Source organism: Doryrhamphus excisus, linkage group LG4, assembly GCF_037039965.1.
Source record: "Doryrhamphus excisus strain RoL-2023G ecotype Guam linkage group LG4, RoL_Dexc_Guam_v1.1, whole genome shotgun sequence".
In the NCBI taxonomy this organism is placed as follows: Eukaryota; Metazoa; Chordata; class Actinopteri; order Syngnathiformes; family Syngnathidae; genus Doryrhamphus; species Doryrhamphus excisus.
In genome coordinates this window covers 15,198,564-15,216,008 of record NC_136360.1, presented here as the reverse complement: position 1 = coordinate 15,216,008, position 17,445 = coordinate 15,198,564, and the positions used below count along the sequence as shown (strand labels likewise).

At 45.0% G+C, this 17,445-nt stretch overlaps 1 protein-coding gene across 1 annotated transcript in view; it reads right to left on the bottom strand.

Moving 5' to 3' along the window:
• LOC131129460 (adhesion G protein-coupled receptor D2) overlaps positions 1-17,445 on the bottom strand; it is a 71,093-nt gene that overhangs the window by 11,156 nt on the left and 42,492 nt on the right. Inside the window, 1 exon segment of the mRNA XM_078789925.1 lies at positions 2,651-2,718. Coding sequence (XP_078646051.1) covers positions 2,651-2,718 — 68 coding nt within the window.

Below are 17,445 nucleotides of genomic sequence, written 5' to 3'. Positions count from 1 at the left end.
GATGTTTTCACAAGGTGTCACAATGTCAAGTGTGTTTGATGGCAGCTGCATAAACATCTTATTCTATCACGTCTATAAAATACCCCATCAGTTTGGCCCGTGGGGAAATGGAGAAGATGACATGACACCGGCAGCCCCCCCGCAGGAAGCACACGAGGCACACGGGCCAAAACAGGAAACCCCCAAAACATTCCCGTCACTTACACACGTTCACGAAGCAAATGAAGCAAAGGACTCGCTGGCCTCCAGTGTGTGTGTGTGGGGGGGGGGGGGGGGGGCATGCAGGGGGTGAAACCATTGAAAGACTGAACCGGCTGCAAAAGTCAACCGGGCAAACACTGGAAGGCTTTTCTTTCACTACCTTCCTCATGTCACTCCCGTTTCGTTCAGAACACTGGAGGATGCAAAGGGCCTGCATTTCTCTCTTCAGTCTGTTAGTTTGATTTTTTTATGTGGTTTTGGCTTTTTTAGCATCTCTCAAAAGGACTTGCAGTTCTTCTTTATCCATTGGAACCTTGGTTAGCATCATACATCCATATCAGAAGGCTCGGCTCTAACCAAAACCTACCTTAACCAAATAAATACTGACAATGTCAATAATCCCTTCCAGGAAAAGTTGAGTTCATGTTAATAACTGAATTGTAGAACTGCTTTGCTGAAATGCTGTTGAATTGTTGAATGTTGCAACGTAGAACGATTGTAGGACGACTTTGGAATGACGACCGGAAGCTGAACTTTGTTGAATGTTGAAACGAAGAACGACTGCAAGCAGAGGCGTGGCGTGCCAACAGGCACACCGGGCATTTGCCTGGGGCCCCGGCTTATAGGGGGCACCCGCTGGGAAGGCCTGAGTGGTCGGGTGCCCCAAGTGCAGATACATGTACTGCACAGAAACAACAACAATGGGCATTTACCATGCAATTATGAAACAACGACATAGCAAACCCCCTTGAGGGGCCCCGCACGCCCCTATCTGCCCTCAGTGCTGTCTGCGTCAATCACCGTTTGTTTGTTTTTCGGCCACCAAGTTCCCCACTTAAGAGAGACACAATGAACAGGAGTTATCCCACAAATTATCCCAGAAAAAAACATTTTTTTATGCGTGCACGGATGGGGTCGGGGGCCCCATTAATTTCTTGCTTTGAGTCCCCAAGGGACCTTGCCCTGACACTGACTGCAGGAATAGTTTGGATGATCTGAAGCAGAACTAAAATGCTGTAAAAACAGTTGAATGTTGAAACGTGCAGTAATACCTTGATATATGTTTTTACCCATGAAAATAGCAAAATATTCTACTATGCTAATGTTAGCATGTTAACGTTAGCAGTGGTTGGTTTTAGTGGTAAAAGTGCGGTTTGGCTGAACGTTGACTCGTTATGTTCCGGCCTGACAATGTCTGTGAAAAAGCAACAACGACGGTAACACGACAACAAGAAAAGGTCATCTTTGCTTGCAAGGTAAAAACCAGCCAATGCACCCCCCCCCCACCCCAGTATTTATTCAACCTTGACCAAATAACCTGCCAGAACTCCAACCCTCCCATCCTCTGCCTGCTTCACACATTGTGTGGAGGTCCGTACTTCCATCCAATAACCCCTGGCGTGAACTTAATTGTGTATACTCAAGTGTCGGGTTTCCAAGCGTGGACCGGTGCCGTAGCGCTCAAAGAGAAACAGACGCTATGAAGTTGACAATGAGGGAGAAGGAGATAGAGTGGAGGAGAAGGAGAGAGACAAGGACCACCCAACAACTGAGAAGAAACAACAAAGCTGGATGGAGAGTAAAGTCAGCTCCAATCACTCTGGAGGTAGGACAGCCCGACGCGGCCTCCAAAAGGTGGTGGAAGGTGGAAAGGCCGACCTTCCTAATAGTGGCTAATATTCAGCCCTTTCAGCTCATGCTCCTTCGCTTACTGTAATGCTCTTATTCTTATTTCTTTTTCATCGTTGTTCTTTAACTTTAATGCTAGAAAACATCAACAATTCAACATCTCTAAATGTGATATTAAATGATGTTTATTACGTAAATATCCCAATAAATAATATGCTTGCCATCCATTTTGGCATCTTATGCTTAATGTTATTTCATGAATGAGGAGAATGAGTGCAATAGTTTGGACATTTTATAGAATATTGTGTTATTATGAAAATACCTTACTGAATCCCTAACATATTGTGTTGTATTGCACAGCACATGCTATGCAAAGACCAGGGGTGTAATACTGAGGGGGGCCACCAGGGGGACAAGAGTGGAGCTGAGAGCCAGCAGAGGAATACAGTACTGGCAGGTGGTAGATTCTTAGATTATCTTAGATTCATTTGATTTCAACCACTAATTGGCATGAAATCAAATGCTTTTTTGACATGAAGCATGACGTTCTACCACCTCCATAAAGCACTAAGAGTACCCACATTGTTTGTCCCATAAATTCAGTACTCCTAAAGTACTCCTGAAGAACGGATGGGCCTTTCTGTTGAAGCTGGCATGCTCATGAAATGTATTTCAAAATCAATCAATGGCTGAAGGCAAATCAATCAATCCCAAAGCGAGAATGAAGAAAAGAAAGCGCTATTTAGTGTTGACTGTTTGTGGCTGAGGGTTAAAGGTCAGCTACGAGGGACTCGAGCGTGTGTGCATTTCACAGACTCACCTTCCTCTGCAGATGAGCGCCTGAGGGCTCGTGGACGCCGCTTGGAGAACAAGGAATGGACGGCCGAGCTGGGAACAGAAACACACGCACGTGTCAGGGCGTCATACGTGGATGTGGGCGGATGCGTTAGAAATTGTGACGTGGAAAAATATGGACCAAATATGTCTTTCATGAAAGGGTGCTGGCCCCTGGCGTGGAACCGTGTCCGTGGGTATATTTTATTATATTGTATATATTATATTTTATGTTCCACAGGTGTTAGCTGTTGTTGCACCGTGAGTGAGGCAGACGTTTGGGTTGGGTTGACGTCTGTAATGTGTGTTGAATATGAATATGAAGAATATGAAGCTGATTCACTGAAGTTAGGCAAGATGAAGCTTGGAAGGACCCCTTGGAAGAACAAGAAATATAGCCTATATGTAATATAAATATGATGCTATATGAATATGATACTATATACTATATGATACTATATGAATATGATACTATATAAATATGATGCTATATAAATATGATGCTATATGAATATGATACTATATAGTATATGAATATGATACTATGTGAATATGATGCTATATGAATATGATGCTATGTGAATATGATACTATATGATACTATATGAATATGATACTATATGAATATGATACTATATGATACTATGTGAATATGCTACTACATGAATATGATACTATATGATATTACGTGAATATGATACTGCATGACTATGATACTACATGAAGATGATACTGTATGAATATGATACTATATGAATATGATACTACATGAATATGATACCATATGAATATGATACTACATGAATATGATACCATATGAATATGATACTATATGATACTACGTGAATATGATACTACATGACTATGATACTACATGAAGATGATACTGTATGAATATGATACTATATGAATATGATACTGTATCAATATGATACCACATGAATATGATACCATATGAATATGATACTACATGAATATGATACAATATGATACTACGTGAATATGATACTATATGAATATGATACTGTATGAATAGGATACTACATGAATATGATACCATATGAATATGATACTACATGAATATGATACTATATGATACTATATGATACTACGTGAATATGATACTACATGACTATGATACTACATGAAGATGATACTGTATGAATATGATACTATATGAATATGATACTGTATCAATATGATACCACATGAATATGATACCACATGAATATGATACCATATGAATATGATACTACATGAATATGATGCTATATGATACTACGTGAATATGATACTATATGAATATGATACTGTATGAATGTGATACTACCTGAATATGATACCATATGAATATGATACCATATGAATATGATACTGTATGAATATGATACTACATGAATATGATACCATCTGTGCTGGCATATCCCTTGCCCGTGTCGCCTGTCAGCCTGCTCCCTCAACAGGCCGCCCACGTCCGCTTCCACCAAACTATCTAACATGTCAGTGTCCCTGCATGATATCCCCGCCCACAAAGCAAACATCTTCTTCTGTGTCCGTCCCATCTACACGGGAGGGGGCAGCAGATCCGAGGAGTCCATCATTCCCGGAAGCAAGCTTCTCTTTAGGAAGTGGGTGAGGAAAGAGGAATGAGGAGAAAATGGCAGCAAGGAGAAGCTAGGTGGCCTGGGGGGCTCGGTGGGGTGTCTCCTATTTGGTTATCAGCCAAAAGTTCATCGCTGCTGCAGCGTCGGCTGGCAACCACAGCGTGCAAACTAATCGGCGTATTGTCGGTCCATCTCCGACATGTGCTGCCTTTGATGGTCTCTTAATTATGAGCAAAGTGAAGACCAGTCCGACCAGTAATGGCCGTTTGCTGGCCAAAACAAAAGCTGGTAGTCAAACACGACATCCAGTTCACAGACAAAGCGTTCCTGCTAGCGTCTGGCATGAAGCAAAGGCTTTTAATAGCGTCAAGCCCACTGCGGTGCGTTTGGGACCATCTGTCCGCTCCATTGTTTGGCTCTTGGAAGCCCACGGAGTGACAGCTGAGGTTTGGGCTCCTATGAAGACCCCGGCCAGACTATTTTCTCTCTGCCTGTTATCCTGCTCTTCTTCCTTCTGTCTTGTTTCACCTGTCCTTGTTTTTCATTCCTTAATGATCGTACAGCCGTGGACATGGATTGGTCGGGAGATCCAGGGTTCAAATCTTTGCATGTTCTCCTCGTGCGTGCTTGGCTTTTTTTCGGTTCCCCCAAAAATATGCAGGCAGGCTACCAGGAGGCTGAAACTGCCCATGTGCGTGAATGGTTGGTTAAGTGGGCCGTGCCATAGCGTTGCCTCGCATTTCAAGGTCCTGGACACCAAACCGGAAGTGCTGAACACACCAGGGTCTCCACGAGCTGCTGGACAGCGGCAAGTCCGTTTGCGATGACAGTCAATGTGAAGCTATCATTCATTCATTCATTTTCTACCGCTTATCCTCACAAGGGTCGCGGGGGTGCTGGAGCCTATCCCAGCTGTCTTCGGGCGAGAGGCGGGGTACACCCTGGACTGGTGGCCAGCCAATCACAGGGCACATATAGACAAACAACCATTCACACTCACATTCATACCTATGGACAATTTGGAGTCGCCAATTAACCTAGCATGTTTTTGGAATGTGGGAGGAAACCGGAGTACCCGGAGAAAACCAACGCATGCACGGGGAGAACATGCAAACTCCACACAGAGATGGCAGACGGTGGAATTGAACCCTGGTCTCCTAGCTGTGAGGTCTGTGCGCTAACCACTAGACCGCCGTGCCGCCCTGAAGCTATCATGAATTATATATATTATATCATATATATTATATATATCAGGAATTATTTGACGCAAATGAATCTGGAGGTTGGAGGACTGTTGCATCAGTCATACACGACACCCCCAAGGAATCCGCCCCCCAAGAACAGGCGCAATAGGAGGCTGGCCATTGGTGGTTTGGAGGGGGGGTAGAGGGGGTGAAGGCTGGGTTCAGGAAGTTTTCACTCCTTTCTTCCTCATGTCCCTGGCCTCTGCGACTTGGAGTCAGCGGCTGAAAGAAGCCAGACGCAGCCGAGGTAATGAGCAGCTAATACCAGCTCGTATTGGAAGCAGCCTGCTGCGTGGACGCGCGTCTTGGGGGATGGAATGGGCCTGGAATTTAAAGCAACATCAACTTCAAATACCACGCCCACAAACTTTGGGGCAGGTGTAATTACCACGCATGAGGACACACTTCAGCAAGCTGACACACACACATCACAACACAACAACACACTAGATCCATTTCCCTTCATGGAAAATGTCCAAGACTGTCCTGGTGAGGCAGAGCAGGATTGAGGGTGGGGGGGCAGTGCTAGTTGTTAGCTGTAGCTAATACGAAACTTGACACGACTTTCATGTATCGACACCTTCGGGGCTTCAATGCAGGAGTCACAATGAAGCCAAATCACTGCTGAAGGTTCCTAAGCCTTGAAGCACCAAACCCTGCCGCCATCAGAAAGGAGCACAAGGTCAGCTTGAAAGGAAGAAAGTAATATTAGTCATTCTTGGGATGGAATTCATACGCGCTGCTTACTATTCATTTTGCCGCTTGCAAAGCTCTTTCTTCGACACCAGAAAGTACTTTTCCATTATTTGCATGCTGTCGACTGTGAATGGAAGTTCTACAAAGAGCTGAAGGATCTTCTATCCACTTCATCATCTCAAATCCAATCAATGGGACTTTGATGTGCTCCTGTTTCTCTCCTACCTGGGTGAATCGCCCCAGATACCTGCTTTGCCGGAATCTTCTTGGTCTTGGGTGGACGTTCAAGTCATTTGCAGATCTCTCGGCTTCAGTGAGCCCAACCTGGCAGCCCTGGTATTTTCTCCAAGCGCATCTCCATCAGTCCATGGTAAACATCTGTGGGTGATGGACGCGTGTCTTTTTGACCCACGACTCCTTACCCTCCTGCGAGCTTCCCCGGAGCGTTGTCCTGCCATTTCCCATCAACATTTGCAATGAGTGGCCGTTGTATTTCTCACTATGGAATTATTATGGAATTATTATTATTAGGATCCAGAAATCCTTCCGTGCCTGGCAAACCTAAGATGAAAAGGAACGCTCAGGTGTTTGTTTCACATCATCAAGAAATGCAAATATGAGTCAATGACAACACAAGCGGGGCTTGTGGTCGTATGGGAAGGAGAAGGAAAAGAAGCCAAGAAGAAAAAAGAACCTCAGTTAGCATCCGCCCCGGTTAGCATGTTTGAGGTTAATGCCAGCTTTGCCAAAACACATGTTTATAGTTTATTAGAGTTTATAGTTTATTCAAGCGTACGACGGAGGAATGAAAGGCTAATGAACATTTCTGCTCGCTTTGACCTGACTGATTCCAGAGTCATCATCTCTACTCTCCAAAACCAACTCCAAAGCTAGACGTTAACGTGTTTGGCTTTCTGGAACGGATTCATTGGCTCTACACGGGAAACGTTGTTGCTGAGGTCGAACCTTCTGGAACAGCAAGACCACCGTAACGCGCTGTAGCGTTCCCATCCAACAATGCATCGTTTTGAGGAGAAAATGACCACGCTGTAAAGCACTCAGGACGCCACCATCACATTCTTTACAAGTGAAAGCCCCCCTCCAACCCCCCTCAAACGGCTCCTTACGCCATCACAGCATCTAAATTCTCCTGTGTTTTTTCATCCCAGGACCGGCAGCTGCAGTGCTCGCCACTCGTGCTCAGCCGGCGGAAGGCGATGGGTTTAGCAGACGAGGAGGCGAGGCAGATTTATGGCTGCCCAGGTGACCTCTGGGGCCGTAACACGGTGATGGGTGAGTGGCTCTCAACGGTAAGCTACTGGCACTTGACAAAGTGCCCCAAGCAGAATGAATTTACTTCTCTTTTCCTCAATCATCAAGCAGCCGCTGCCCTGACCCCCATCCTGACTGCTATAACAAGATCTCCCATCTCACAAGGGCCTGAAAAATTTACTGTCACATCTACTTTTCAATGAGCTCAAGTGAGCACTTCTTTCACCTTCAGCGGAGCAGCTCGGCCTGCCCGCGTGGGAGGACATCACGAGTAGTCACAAGATGTCTGCGTACGCTCGCCATCGCACCCACGGCATCGCCGCACTTCACGCCATCAAACACTGATTGTCTCGTCCCGTTGCACAACCATTAGGGTGGCAATAACGCCCCAAAATTTCATACCTTGGCCACATTTCCGCTTCAGATGAGGTTTGATTTCACCAACGTGTGTCTTGTGTTATACTGTCTTTCAATAAATCAACAAAAAGACAAAAAAAATTAGAAAAAAGTACAGTAGAAGTACTTTAGAAGTACATTAGAGGTACAGTAGAAGTACATTAGAAGTACATTAGAAGTACAGTATGCTAATGAGTTATCATATAGGATATGAATCAGATTGAAAACTATTCTTACTGTACATAGGGATATAGTGTATGTATATATATATACTATATACATATATATATGCATATATAGTACTGCCCAGTACTACATATAAATAGTACTACTTATCTAGTATTATTTGTACATACACCAGTACTATATGTACGTAGGCTGCTCTATAAATGGACATCTATCAGATCGTTATTCTCTCATTAGCCGGTACATTGCATGCGTACATAATGAGGTATTTCGGCAGCCATTTTAATTACTTCATCAATCCCAGGGGTGTCGAAGGTGTGGTCTGGGAGGTATTTGTGGCCCGGGGCTATTTGGGAATTGTTTCATTTTAAAAATACAAGATTAAAGCTAAAATATCAGAAAATTATTATTATTATTATTATTATCATCATCATTACTAGTAGTAGTACTAGTATCTCGGCAAGAGAAAAACATTGTAATCGTATGAGAAAAAAATCAAAAATTAGCAGCAAAAAATGGTTAGGGTTAAATTTAAGATAAAAACTAAAGAGGTCAAAAGTTGAAATACTAGGAAAAAGCCTCTTTGAAGTACAGTATTTACCAAAATATGTCAGTATTTGGAAAGCAGGCTGGGAAAACGTTGACGTTCTAATAAATAGGGAAAGGAAAAGCACGTTTTGTCGCCCGCATCCCACAGCTGAGATGCAGGCAGCTTTTTGAAATCCAGATCAGGTCTCTGGGAATCTATTTAGGAAACTTTTGGTCTTCCAGCATGCCCCCCTCGCTGGAAAACCTTTGGGTGGACGGAGCGTCTCTGCCCCATCTATGCCAAGTATTTTTAGCCCCAAAGTCCCCAATGCTGAGGTGTCAAAGGTTAATTGTTTGCACAGATACAATCCTACACGCCACTGGCTGGGGAAGTACTTTGTCAGTAGATACTTTTATGGTTGTGATATTTTGTGATGTTTAACATCGCCAAGCTGACATTCTCCTCAGCAGACTTATGTGATTAGTGATTAGTCACACTCAGGCACCGGGGGCTTAAGATGCCTTGCTCAAGGGTAACTGAGACCTCGCTGAATGAAGCATCGCTGAACACCTTTGAGTGATTGCAGTATTTAACTAGTACATGGTATACATGTACTTGCTCAAAAGCGGAAGACTGGCTTTGTGGTTATGCTAGCCTAGTTTCACTCTTTATATTCTCATAAAAGCTTTCTTTTATTGCTCGCTGCTGGCATAATGTTATCATGATGAGGCAATAAAAGGAAGGATTAAACATGTGTACTTTTCCACACTCGTGGATTCTAATTTATTGTCCGTCTCCGCATCACATCGGCTCTGCGGCGGCATACTCGTGGAAATAAAGAGGGATATTAAAAGCTACTCAATAAGCCACTGTAAAAATTGATCAGGCTATAAAAGGCTCACGCTGCCCCCCCCAATCTGAGCACCCAAATCCGTCCTAAAGGAGTTAGAGGGAGACATACTGATACGGAATGATTGGATCTGGTGGCGTTTGCCACTTTAGGCATTCCTTTAACTCCTTTTAACTCCTTCATTCCACGCAACCACTGGACTCCTGTAACTCCTGTATTCCACGGATCCCTATAACTCCTGTAATCCATGCATCCCTTTTACTCCTCTAATCCAAATTTCCCTTTGACTCCTGTAATCCATGCATCCCTATGACTCCTATAATCCACGTATCCCTTTGACTCCTCTAATCCACATATCCCTTTGACTCCTGTATTCCACGCACCCCTATAACTCCTGTAATCCATGCATCCCTTTGACTCCTGTAATCCACATTTCCCTTTGACTCCTGTAATCCACGCATCCATATAACTCCTGTAATCCACGCATTCCTTTAACTGCTCTAATCCACATAACCCTTTGACTCCTGTATTCCACGCATCCCTATAACTCCTGTAATCTATGCATCCCTTTGACTCCTCAAATCCACATTTCCCTTTGACTCCTGTAATCCACGCATCCCTATAACTCCTGTAATCCACGCATTCCTTTAATTCCTTCAATCCACGCATTCCCTTCCAATAAAGTTAGCAAACACTCAGCCACACCCCACAAAATGACAGAGGGTCACCATGTCCAAGCACACTCAGGGTGTGACCCGGACCACAAGGCATGCTGGTACGTTGTAACACTTCACTCCCCGACCTTAAAGATGCGCTTAGTGTTGAGATGACAGTCCAGGCTTTGGGCGCCACGCCTGGCACTGTCCACTGGCATTCCGAAGGACCTTGGTCCCAGCCTATGGCGGAAGACGAGGCTGTTGTCAAATAAGAGAAAAGGAGCAAACCAAGTCCATCTGAGTTGGTTTAGCCTTGGCTGCTAGCTGAGGTGTCAAAGGTCAGTCTGAGCTTATGCGGCCTAATGAGGTAACCTAAATATTAATAGTAGTATTTCCCAGGTATAAAGTATAAAGTACAAGCCTAAGTATACTGTATAGCCCTCACTCCAGACATGTGAAGTATCTCCACACCTTTTCATAGGCCTTAAAGCCAGGCTTGCTCTTTCCAAGCATAATCCTCTCCTTTCCAGCAGCCCATGAACGCATCTCTTATTTGGGTTGGAGTGTCCAAGTAAGTCACACCTCGGTACTTCCATTGCCTGTAGTGCATATGTATCTCCTACGGGGAGACCAGCTGAGAACCCCGGTGGAGACATTCCACGCCCGGTGAAAAAGCTGTGAAAAGCCATATCAATTTTTGGAATATGGAATAATATTCTTGGTGGGCCAAGAGAATTCCAGCGCTGCTTTCGGCTGCACGGGTAGCGGTGGCTCAGCAAAGCCACTTTTTCTTTTAACTTTCAATTCTCCTAAGCATCCGAGCTTCACAGCCCCTTGGGCTATTGCCTTTCTCAATCTGTCCCTGGGGAGGCAGGAGTTATGGTCCCTGTCCATCCCGGAGAAAGGGATGTTATTCCCCTGTCACCTAGTGGCCGTGCCGCCATCCTCTCTGCCCTGATCTACGGCCCTCCTCACCCCCCATTCTTCCTCTTCCCCACTTTGGCTCATCCTAAGCTGTCGGCTATATGGTCGCTGCGGGCTGTTGGGATGCGTGTGATGGAGAACCCTTGTGGGGAATGGAGTAGCGGGGCTCATATTGCTTTTGCAGGATGGCTGCGGTGGTGAACGTGTCACGACTGCGCCGCTCACGTCATGTGTACGTTTACATTGGTCACACGCTTCACGCATACAGGCGAAGACGAGCGGTCATAAAATGGATTGGCGGGGCCTCAAAAACATATTTACAAGAAGACAATGCGAGGAGTGGCCGAGTGGAGGTGACCTTGACTCAGGGAGACACGGGTCCAAGGGCGGCAGCTCATCCTAAGAAAATGTTCAGCTTGTGTTTTCATGCAGAACTCCACAGCTGCAGTTGCATTACACCCCCATTGCAGGAAAGGCTTTTAGAAAATTGAAAAAAATCATAATAAAATTTTACAAGGATTTCTGAATTAACTAAATGCAACTAAAACTATACAACAACACTTTTTCTATACAATAACTAACACCCTTTTTGTGGTTTCTTCACTTCTTCATCCTCTTTGGCCTTTTCCCTCCAGGGGTCCCACAGCAAACCATCTCCTCCATCCAACCCTGCCTTCTCATGTCCTCCTTCACTACATCCATAAACCTCCTCTTTGGTCTTCCTCTACGCCTCCTACCTGGCTGCATCCTTCTTCCAATATATTGACCAATATCTCTCCTCTGGACATGTCCCAACCATCTCCATCATCTCCAAGGGCTCTAACATGTCCTTCCTGATCCTATCCATCCTGGTCACTCCCAATGAAAACCTCAGCATCCTCATCTCCTCCAGTTCTGCTTCCTGTCTCTAGACCAGTTCCAGACGACTTCCAGACCGGCTTCCTAAAATGGCCGACACCCCACCTCGGCCTCATAGCGCCATCCTGGTGCACGGGGTCCTTCTGGGTGAAGCAATAAATAAATACCAGATAAACAGATGAATAAGCCAGAAGAATGGGGGCCCGTGCGGCTGAGCCATCCATCATACATCCCATTAGCACGCACCCACGCCAGCCCCACCATGTATAATGCAGTCAACCTTCGTAAGCAGGTAGAAATTCAGCCTGCTTCCACCTCCATTTGTTATATGTGACAAAGCAGCGGCGTGCTCTGCTGTTTGTCTGAATTATGAATAGATTCCGGTCCGCGTGTGACAGCGCAGCGTTGTTATGCAGAACAGCCGCATAAAATACATTTGACTTCACGCTTTGCAGCGGCTGGGCAAATGTGCATAAACAGTTTCCCTTACAGCCACTTAAGAACCCCCACATGGGCTCCATATTTCATCTCCTGATTTCTTTCATTGGATGTGATGGATTCCAAATGCCGGAGCTTACGGTGGGTACACAGGTAGGGTGAAATCGATCTAAGCAATTGCTGGTGATTTTTGACATGATTATGAGGAATGAGAACAAGAACGAGAGCAATCGCAAGTTCAATCCAAATTCCAGCCTTCAGTCATTTGGACTGTCATTTATAACACTTGGCCCCACACGTGTGGCTGCTAGTTGTGAGTACAAGTACAAGCCGCCGGGGGGTGGGGGGGGGGGGGGGTGCTATCAATTATCTGATCTGATGGAGGAGTAGCAGAGAGCAAGGGAGAGCAAGTCGGAGTGAGGACCAGGAAAGCACATTTAGCACATTTCACCTGTTTGCTCGGGTGTTTGCACTATCCGGCTGCCATCAAACCCAAGTCCATCCTCCGGCCCACTCGGCCCATTTAAGCAAGCGAGCGGTCACACACACAGCCAAGCCTAACCACTCGTTGGCGGATCACAGGCTGACCTTTTTTGGTAAGACCAGATGCATCAGAAAGACAACCAACACGGCGGGTCCAAAGCCAAACCGGCATTGTGCATTTTTCCTGCTGCTACTTCCTGGTCATGCGGAAGGCGTCTGAACATCACTCAGCTTTTACACCAGTTGGAATTCCATTTTCTCGCACGCTTCCTTCTCCAGAGACACGGCTATCAGGGAGAAAATGCAATCTTCCGTGCCGACCTCCACGGTCAATGAACATTTTTCAGAGACAAGCTATTGATCAGTGGCCGGTGTTTTTATCAGCTGTGATCATTAAGCATCTTAGCTCCGCCATGGCGACGTATCCTGCTGAGACCACGTCCACCATTTACCAGGGGTGTGCAAACGTTTTCCATCGTCCTGGAAACTGCCAGGCTGCAGGGATTCATCATTTAGATATTTAGTCAAACACCACGCAGATACGCCAAGTTGGACTTGGAGGTCCGTCATCACTTTATTATTTTTACTTTACTTTATTATTGCTTTATTATTTCCCCGTTTGGCTGGAACTTTTTCACTTTCTTTCAATTTGCCAAATATTTCAACTTGAATAATCTTGGTAGGTTTTTGGCAATAAATGACTTTATTCACATCATCTGCCCCCCCGCCCACCTAATTTTCCAAAAGGAACAACTTTATTATTTTTTTGTTACTCATAATATTAATTACAAGTTCAGAAAAAAGCATTTTCCTTGAATATTTCACCTAAAATGCCGTGTTTTTTTGTAATATTGCAAATGTATTCACTGATTCCATCATAAGAAATAAGGAATATTTTCACTTTATTCTTGCAAAAGGACAGCACTTTCTTCCATGTCTGCTGTTTGCGTCTAATTCTACTTCTCGTACTCCTGGCATCATATTTTCAATCTATTCATTCTAACATTACAACCCTTTTCTCAACCTAATTTCCCCCAAAATTACAACTTTATAAGTTGTATAACTTTAAGTTTTCTTTATTCCTCATGATATTAAGATTTGTTTTAATGTATTTTTTCTTGAACATCTCAACTTTACGCTGCAAAAACAAAGTTATTTTTGCTCATAACGTTATGTAAATTCTAACTTTCTTCTCTTAAAGGGGACCAGAGCTTGGGGGAGGGCCTACAGCCACGCCCGTATAAGGAAGTCCGCTCCTCTGTGACATCACAAAGGGGGTGTTTTACCACGCCTTCTGAAAGCGGGCATTCTGAGCCATCCTTCTTTCAGGGCTCACTTCCTAATGCGCAACTTTGCCGTGGTTTAACGGTCCAACATTCCAACTACATTCAGAGGTCAGGAACAAGGAAAAGCATCCTAGGTCTCCTTTAATTTTCTGACTTTCATCTTGTCAAATGAATGCTGGTTTCTCCATGTTGCTGTTTTTTGGTAGTTTTCCTGTGAAATGACTTGGGTTAAGGTTAGTGGCCCCCAGGCCTTACTTTGGACACACCTGGTGTACACCAACAGTGACAGAGCTCAGCCAACATGAGCGGATGAGCTCTGCACCTTTTGGGACGTTTTGGTTTCCGCTTTCCGAGTTGATTTGATAAAGTCCCGCTGTCAACATAAACAGCATATCCACATACGCTGATTCATCTGAAAATGATGATTCCAACCAGGACGCGGTCCAAGCTGTCTTCCATTTCATTTTCTCCAGGAAATGTTATGACTTGACATTTGACCTTGTGGATGTTGCGTAGTAATTTCCATGGTGTCTGTTCCACAAAGAGGAACGGTACCCAGATGACACCGTCATTACACGGAGGGATCCTGGTGCATGTCAATGAGTGGGGCTAAATATGCATGACAAGTTGCGCTGTGTCAGAGAGAGGCTGCAAGGGTGGGGGGGAGCCAACAGAAGATGCATGCAGAAGAGCTCCACGCCACTTTACTCACAAGGCCTCGCGTTTGCCAAGGAACACATGCTAGTGTCGGATGTCAGCCGTGTGCGGGCATATGGTTCCTACAAGTGGACTTCCAGAAAGTGGAAATGACACCCGGGATCAGGTTTGCTGCCGTATATTTGAGTGGACCATCTTTCTCGAGATGAGAGAAGCAGGACTTGTTAGCTTGTTAGCTTCCATCCTGAGTGACCCATGGTAACTGAAGGAGGCTTCTGGAGCTGAATGGACAGAATCATTGCAACAGAGCGGAAGAACGGAAGAACAACAGGAAGGTTTGGAGGTTATGCTGGTAGGCTCGGAACACAACCCCCAAAAAGCAGTACATTCTACATCTTTTAGGGCAGGAGCAAATGTTTCCCAGCATGCTTTGCTGCTGTATGACATCTCATGCCTCTTTATGGAGTTGGGCAGGATAGTTTAGACTAATTAGACAATTAGCATGCTACACTTTCACAGCAACATTTTTTAACGTAACAGATCAGCAGGAGGAAGATATTTCTGCTAATATTATCAGCACTGCAACAGTTGTGCAGGAGTGTGTAGTAGCAGTACTAGCAGTAGCAGTACTACTGTCTTCTATTGTCCACCTTCTGGGCTGAAAAGGTTCTTTCTTTTGTTTAAAGGTGAATGCGATGCTAAGGCACATATTCCAAAGAGAAAACAGCTAGACGGCATGAGGCAGAAATAAAAATCCGCCTTTCAGGAGAAGCGCTTGGCCGTGCTCGCCGAGATGGAGGCGCTAACAAAGCAAGAGGTCGACGTGAGCTCACGCCAGCGACTCGGCATATTATTCCTTTTTAAAGGGCCGGCAACCTTCAACTTAGCGATTGTGTGGGGCCACCTCATCGGGAATGCAACACTCATGCTCGCACACAAACACCCACCTGACCTTTCCCCTTTCTATTCAACCCCCCCCCCCCACCCACCGCTAACACCAACACTTGACCCCCTTTTCTGCCATACTGCACACGTCCTTGTCTACTGCCTCTTCCTTTGTGCTTCCTCGGCTTACACGCTCAACACAGCTCACGCAGCACCCGAACAGTGAACAGAAAATTGGAGGGAGGAAGATCACCCAGTCTGAGGCTGTGCAAAAAGTAAGCAGCTATGTACATTTAACTGTAAATGGGATGTCCCTCCTGCTACATCTTCTTATTCTCTGGACAGTAGATGGCAGTGTAACTTAATGCACCTCACACGTTTGCAAAAGTTGCGATGAACGCCACAGCCCGTTATCATGGCCTTCGCAGGTGAGCTAGCGCCAGTCTATTTGTGCTGGCCGCCACAAGTACAGGAAGTCGTGTGTAGCAACAAAGGTAGTGCCTACTCTAGCATCACAATTAGCTTAGCATTTAGTCCAGGTTTAATTCAACTGGAAATGTGACGTGTGGCGTCTACAATGCAATATGCATCTGCAGTAAACCACCCAACAGAATATATACTTGTACTACGACCCTCAGGTCAGCCTATGTGACAGCTTCTATGCCTTAGTTCCGGTTTCATGCTCTTATTTTGGTTGCATTTCCTGTTTGGGTTTTGTCCGCCAGCTTTGCTTTCCCCTTTTCACTGGCACCTGTTGCTATTTGGTTCCCTTCTATTCTGTGTTCCCCTTCAGAGTATAGACTGGGAACGGCTTCATGGACCCGTTAGAGCTAGTGGTCTCCAGGGGGCGCCCAGAGTCCCCAGCAGGACCCTGTCTTATGTTGCAAAGTTCCAATCCGACTGAACACAACTCCAACTATTTCTTTCTTTTCTTTATTCTATTTAGTTTTGTTCTATTGAGCGACTGGTGGAATTTCATGTTGTATGCTTTATGGAATGGTTTTATGGAATGTTCTTCCTCTTCTTTTCTGTGAAGCGCCTTGAATGACCTCATGTACGACGGTGCTCTAGAAATAAACGAGCTAGTCTAAAACCTTGAAGGCAGCCAATCACCCACCGACGTCTATTGTCTGCCTTTCTGTCCTCGCCAATACGTACATGATTAGATTCAGTCACTTTGTCATGGTTGCTCATCCTGGATTGTGGCTACAAGCGTGTGTGTGTGTGTGTCCCTGACACAGCAAAGGTCCTTACTGTACCGTGCGTCTGAGTGCACGGCCATAAAGCCAGTCAATCATGCACATGCAATTTGCATGCGGTAGCATTGAGACGGGAATAGATTGAAGCGGCAAATGGTCTGAATAATCTCATGTGACAAACATTTATTTTAGTGATTGTGTTACATTAAACACATTATTTGTGGCACAAGGCCTCATCCGTCTGCTTAAAGCACCGGCATAAATGTGACATAGGCAGCGACACTCACCACTCTGCCCTCTGTGACTGAGCAAGGCATTAGGAGCGCCGAGGACCATGCAAATGGAAACGCTGTGTTACACGCAGCACTTGTGCTACAAATAGGAAGACGTCAAACCACCACACTCTTTTACACTTTTACACAAATACCAGACAGTTTGCACACCTGATTTCTTCCAACTACGCCTTACTACTACCTCCACTACACCCAACTCCATGATTCACCCCAAAGTACAAATGATACTAGTTTTCAGTCATAAATAGTCCACTTATATATATACCATCCTATATCATAACAATGTTAATATGTCATCTTCATTCTAAATAATAATCATTCATTA